General features: G+C 53.1%; 1 protein-coding gene across 3 annotated transcripts; it reads right to left on the minus strand.

Annotated features, from left to right (window-relative positions):
- Positions 1 to 7: 7 nt before the first annotated feature.
- CENPT (centromere protein T) lies at positions 8 to 5,628 on the minus strand. 3 transcript variants are annotated; one of them, XM_084960041.1, is made up of 13 exons: positions 5,461 to 5,628; positions 4,378 to 4,468; positions 4,150 to 4,226; positions 3,954 to 4,050; positions 3,698 to 3,834; positions 3,555 to 3,591; positions 3,194 to 3,342; positions 2,266 to 2,427; positions 1,643 to 1,969; positions 1,291 to 1,381; positions 498 to 674; positions 318 to 422; positions 8 to 238 (listed from the first exon to the last, which is right to left on the minus strand). In XM_084960041.1, the coding sequence occupies exons 4-13, from the start codon at positions 4,028 to 4,030 to the stop codon at positions 115 to 117; spliced, it is 1,386 nt and encodes a 461-aa protein (XP_084816167.1). In that variant the 5' UTR covers positions 4,031 to 4,050; positions 4,150 to 4,226; positions 4,378 to 4,468; positions 5,461 to 5,628; the 3' UTR covers positions 8 to 114. The 3 variants fall into 3 exon arrangements, with proteins under 3 accessions (XP_084816167.1, XP_020949769.1, XP_084816168.1); XM_021094110.2 differs by having other exon boundaries at positions 4,150 to 4,237; XM_084960042.1 differs by lacking the exon at positions 5,461 to 5,628 and having other exon boundaries at positions 4,378 to 4,589.
- Positions 5,629 to 6,190: the final 562 nt, after the last annotated feature.

A 6,190-nucleotide genomic window follows, 5' to 3' on the forward strand; every position in this document is an offset into this window, starting at 1 on the left:
AAAAATATAGCATATTCTATTTGTGACTCTTTATTGATGCTGGGGGGCAAGGAGAAAACCTGGAAGTGTATGTGGGGCAAAGGTGGGGACAAGGCAGGGGTTGAGGCCTGGCCACTACCGGGCAGGGAAGACAGAGTTGCCACTGAATGCACAGGGGATGAGCAGCTGCCGGTACTCCAGGGGCAGGTGTCGCTCCACAAGCACGTGCAGGGAGACTTGGTCGGTGACCAGGCCCTGCCTGCAAGCAGAGGAGAATAAGAGAATCAATACCAACATTCCCAGCCCCGGCAGGCACTTCCTTGCTTCTGCCCACTTACCTTCGCATCAGCAGCTCCACGTCCTCTGGCCTCACAGTCTTTCGGCCAGCATGAGCAGCAAATGCCTCCAGGTCACCACAAAGATGCTGGAAATACTTGTCCAGGCTGCCAGGATGGAATAAAATAGACTGTTCATGATCTGAGGGGCTCCTCTCCCCACCCCAAGTGTTGTGGACTCACCACTCTTCCACCATCTCCACAGCCTTCCTTTCCATGGGCATCTTAGCATAAAAGCTAAAGAGTTTAGCATAGTGGTTCAGTCCAGCCTTGTAGGGATCTGGACGGGGCCTGGGACCAGCGATGCGGGGCCTGGGAGGAAGCCTGGCCAACAGAGGCTGTGCAGGTTCTGAAGGTAAGCTGACAGCAAGGAGTGAACAGAGTTAGCTGAACTGCTGCCTAAATGGGCCCCTAATCAAACGTAAATCTTGCTGGCTCCTGCCAAGACTGGGGCCCTTGTGCTTCTTGGCCAGCCTAGACCAACAACCCCAAGGATTTCTGGGGAGCAATGGAGACAGGGGAGCTATGCAGAGGCCTGGTCTTTCCCTGGGGCCCTGATCCTCCACAATCTGAACATGATGTCCCAGTCTAGCCTCATCATGCAAATCAGTATTGCTCAGACCCATGATCCTCAGGCTTTGGCACCGACACTTCCTCTCCTCAGCCCAATGCTGCCTGTCCCTTTCTGCTAACCCTCCTCAAGGAAACCTTCTCTAACTACATACTAACCTAGGCACTTCTCCCTATCCAGGCTCCTCTAAGCCCCTGCAAGCAGACACTGGGTGGACAGATTTGCTCTTGGTGAGCCCCACCCAGCCCACCTCAGGCTCCCCTGTCTCCATTGCTCCCCAGAGGGTAATGGGTAATCATTTGCATACCTATAGGAAGATTGATAACCCTGTGGTACCCAATGCCATCGTCAGTACCTGCTCCCTTCCCCAGGGGCCTATGTAGAAAACAGGGTGTGGGATCTTACACTGCAGTGCTAGGCAGTAGGGCTGGTTCAAGAACCTGAAGTCGCCTGGCCTGAAGGAACTCTGGGGTGCTGGAGGCCAACTCTGGACTTGCTGTGAGGAAGGGCGGGGTTACAGAAGGCTCAGGCCTGACCATCCCAACCAACCCTGACATCCTGACCAACCCAGACCCTCCTTGTCCTGTTCCTCAAGGGCCCCATCAAGCTCTGACCAAGCAAGGGGGCCCTTCAGAGTTCCGCTAGCCCAACACTACCTGTGCCCAGAAATACAAGCCAAGTAAACCCTACCACCAAAGCGTAGGACACAGTTGTCACTTATCCACCCACGCCATGATCCCTGCACTGGACCCCTTACCTGTCCTACCAGAGGTATCTTCATCCTCTGAAGATCCTTCTGGCTCCTTGGCCTCAACAGCCCCCCAGGACCCCTCTGCTTCTGTCACCTCTGTGTGTCCTTCAGGCTCTCCTGCTCTGGCAGATCCTTGTGCTCCTGCTGCCTCCTCCACTTCCCTCATGCTCCAACTTTCTTCTGTCCTTTCCTCTGCCTCCTCACCTACCCTGTTCTGTAAGGGCTCTACTCCATCTTCTCCAGAGATACTACTGCTGGCATTTGGAAAGCCCACGGCAGCAGCAGCAGCTTCCTCCACCTTTCCGGCCAGAAGCTGGGCTGGTTCTCCAGGACCTGAATAAAGGGAAGAGAGTACAGGCTAAAGAAGTAGGCCAGGGCTTTAGCTCTGACAAGGGTAAAGATTGAGCAGTAAAACCCAGCCTAGTTCATCAAGGAGGGAAGAAGGCCACAGGCAGCCCCAGGGTACTGATTTGGAGTCTCCTGGCCCAACAATGACTCTGCTGTTGGATAGAGAAGGGATCAACAAACAGGGACTCAGTGGGGGAGAGGGCACTGAAAAGGAAAATCCACCAATGCCAATCCCTGCTCAAGCTAGGCTTGGCTCCAGGTCTTGTGACCCACATACTCACCATTATTCTGTGGCCCAGGCCCACCGCTCAGTGTCCTGCGACTGTCAGCCCTCTCCAATTCTTTAGCCCCAGAGTGAGGGGGGCAAGGCAGGGAGTGGCGCACACTGGGGGAGTGGCCAGCCAAGGGCTGGGAGAACGGCTGGGTGTCCTCCAACACTGTGTCTGTTGGTAGAGTAGCAACAGGGGTTCTGAGGCTCTCACCTAGCGATCAAGGGCCAGTTAACACTCAGTGTTTTGCAGGACTATCTGCTGCTACCCGGTCACCATGGCCGGGATAGTAGCCCACAAGTCTGCCTGACTGGTCCTCAGAGAGAGAGGGCTGCCTAGGCTTGCCCCACCAGAAGCTGCTCAGCCATGTCTCCACTCTGTACTTCTCACTCAGCTCCCTCTGCCTAAACCTCTTCTCTTAATCTGGTGAACCTGACTTGTCCTCTGGAATCAGGCTTCCAGGTCAGCTCTGACTAACCAGCTGAAACCTAGCACTTTTCTTTTTTATTTTGGCTGCGCCTGTACCCCTCAAAAGTTGCTGGGCCAGGGATCGAACCTGCACGACAGCTATAACTAGAGCCACAGCAGTGGCAAAGGTGGATCCTTAGCTGGCTGAGCCATTAGGGAACTCTGACCTAGCCCTTTCCAACCTCCCAATAAGCTCCAGCCACCATACCATGTCTTTTTTGTACCCTCAGCCCTGTAGTTCTTCAAGGATATGCGGTCCTGGAAGATACTGAGGGACTAAGAACTGGGTCCCCTCAAGAAAAGACGCAATTTGTGGAAAGAAAGCAGAAACTCCTTATAGACCTACTGACCAGGCTTGCTCACTGTCCTTGACACAAAGGAGAGAGGAACAACCTGGACTCAGCAGCACCTCCTATCTCTCATGAAGGGAGAGCTTTCCTCACAGGCCGGAAGAAGGAAATCTCAACCTTACCTGGAGGAGGCAAGGCCACAGAAGTATCTCGCAGATCCTGGAAAAATGTACCCACATCTACAGCACGTCGGGTGAGGGGTCTGCGGGCCAAACCAGGCCTCTTCACTGACAGTGGCTGGAGAGGTGTGGCAAAGGTCAGGTTGAGGGAGCTGGTGGGAGGGACAGGGCACAAAGCAAAGTCAGGTACCTGAGGCCCAACTCCCCTCCTCCACCCCAGGATTCCTCCAACTGCCCTGAGGCTCTCATCTTTAGAACACAGCCACCAGGCTGTAAGCACAGAGCACTACGGCAGATCCCATTCTAGTCAGCACCTCCTTCTCCAAGCCTCTCTCCCACCAACTCCCAGAACAGGCAACAGCACCTGGTGAGTGAAGAGGCATCAGCATTCCCACGAGACTCTGCAATAGGATGTAAAAAGAAACCATAGCAAAGTACCCAGGCCGCCTCAGCCTCTCCAGAGGACACAAGAGAGATGGTGGCCACACGTGTTGTCCAGGACCTCACCTTGAGAGAGAGGCAGCTCCTGGTCCATTCCTTGTTGAAACACTGACAACCTTAGCTTCTGTTTCCTTCTGCCAGAAGCCAGCAGACCTGGAGCCAGGGTTGTGGGGGGTTCAAGTTCAGGAAGCTGCAGCTCTAGGCTACAAAGATGGAGCTTAGTTCAGGCAGGCCAAGACACCAAGCTGGCTCTTGAGGTTCCCAAGAAGTTCCCTGACCAGGGCTGCCCAACAGCCCAGCCCAAGGAGGAAATTCACTGCACCTGCTCCAACTGCTTTCCCGTCTGGAAGGCTGGACCATCTGTGGCACCGTCAGTGGCTTCATCACAGACTCCGGCATCACAGTGGAAGATTCTGGGGCTGTAGAAATAGCAAGGAGAGGGTGAGGCTGGCAGGGCAGGCTGCCCTAAAAGAAGGATACATGGGACTGATTCTGACCACAGGCCAACCCTCACTCACCAGTTAGTAAGATGTTCTTCAGCAGAGTTCGGGGTGTTTGTTCCTCCAGGTGTCCACTGGCTTGAATATGGGCCAATCTGTCAATAGACTTCGGGTAAAAATACCAAGCAATCAGTCTGTTCCTTTGCCTTATGAGTCCCTCAAGGTGGGCTCCAGAGCAGAACTAGAACTTAACAGCCCCCTGAAGGCAACTAGAGCTCTGCAGTGGTCAGAGGATGGGGCACTTACCCTGATTCTATGAGATCGACGCCTGGCAGACATCTTTGTTTGGCTCCTCAGCCTCCTAGAGGAAGATGTTTCAAGCGGGGATATCTGAGCACTGTGTAAAAACCAGCAACTGTGAGAATTATATAAGGAGGAGGATCTAGAGAAATGTCTTCATCGGGGATCTTGGCTGAAGTCCTTATACCTCAGGAACAAGGACCCAGAAACCACTTGTCCCTCCCATAGCCCTGTTCTCACACCTTTGTCAACAGCATTATTGATGAAAGGGAGCCTGAGGGAAGAGAGAGGGAATATAATGAGCCCACCAGAGAGAGGGGCTGAGGAAGGCTTCAAAGAGGTGACTTTGGAAGAAGTAGGGGTTAACCACACAGACAAAAGGAACAATTGGAAGAGTATTCATTCTAGACACTAAAATAACAATCCAAAGACATTTAAGTATTTGTAAACCTTTTAAGTACTTGTCAGGGTCTGAGAGCAACCTCCATGTGGGTCATTCCAGCCCTAGTCTCTCCAGTCCAATTCCCTCTCAGATTTCAGAACCACATATATGTTCCTAGGGCACAACTCCCACCTTATCACTCATAGGTGAAGGAATGGCTTCCCGTTGTCTATAAAGGAACTGTATTGCCCGAGGAAGCTCGCAGATGCCTGTCTTCTACACCCTTTGCTCACCCACTGACACTCCTACCAAGTCAAACCAAATTCCTTGCTCCCTAGCAAAGCATCTTTCCAGTTTCTGCCTTCCGACTTCTGCCCAGGCTATGCTCTCCAGCTCCTTTCCCATCTTCCAGGTGGGAACTGCCTGAGAGGCAGTTCTGGGCAGATGCCTGGGCACACGCTGGAAAACTGGCCTGGAAAACAGAGCAGAAGTCCAGATTCTGAGCGCTGTTCTTTGCCTCCAGAAGCGGGCCTCCAAAGAGCTCTGAGGTCCCGAGCGGTGGAGTCTCAGGGGTAGGGACACAAACAGCTAACCCGAGCCCAGCTAGGGGAAAGGAGCCTGTTCTCAGAGCCCTGGGCTCTGCTCCTTTCCGAAACTGTTTCCCTCTCCAAACAGGGTCAGCGCTGGACCCCACCGCCTCTATATACCCAATCCGAGCACTTCGGGGTCGCCGCGGGGTGCGCGGATCCGCTGTATCCAGCACGCGCCGTAGCAGCGTGCGCGTCGTAGGCTCGCTGTCCGGGCTGTGGCTGTCCGCCATCGCCTCAGCTGTCCGTACTCTCAACCGCTCCCGCAGCAGGGACAGCCGCCTTCCCGCCGCCGCATTTAAGCCAACGCTCGCGAGGCTGCTTTTTCAGGTCAACTCTCGCGACGCTGCCGCACAGCCCGACGGGAATTGAAGTTACAGACGTGCTGCCCGCTTCATGTTCAGCGAATATAGTGGTGGTTGCAAACTGGTTTTGCAGGCATTCTTACCTTGAGCCTGGGCAAACATACGCAAGTCTTGCTTTTCTTACATGTAAACTGAGGATGATAACCACCTAATAAAGGGTTAGTGGTGGTGTAATGATTCAATGAGATAATGTTTAACTCATGATCTGACACATAGTAATCCAGGCCATCAATGAATAGCAGTCATTGGAGTTCTTCTGTGGCCCACCGGGTTAAGGATCCAGGTTTGTCTGTGCAGCAGTTTGTATCGCTACTGTGGCATGGGTTCAATTTCTGGCCCAGCAACTTAGGAAGACTTAGGCATGCAGCAGGAGTGACCAAAAAAAAAAAAAATAATAAAATAAATAAAATAAACAAACAAACAGCAGTCACTATTGTTAGACCATCTTCTTCACCAAAGATGAGGTGAGACAAATTTGGGTGAAG

Source organism: Sus scrofa, chromosome 6, assembly GCF_054392235.1.
Source record: "Sus scrofa isolate SSC_HxYL_T2T_F1_AM1 chromosome 6, Sscrofa_HxYL_maternal_Yorkshire_Landrace_v2.0, whole genome shotgun sequence".
Lineage (NCBI taxonomy): Eukaryota > Metazoa > Chordata > Mammalia > Artiodactyla > Suidae > Sus > Sus scrofa.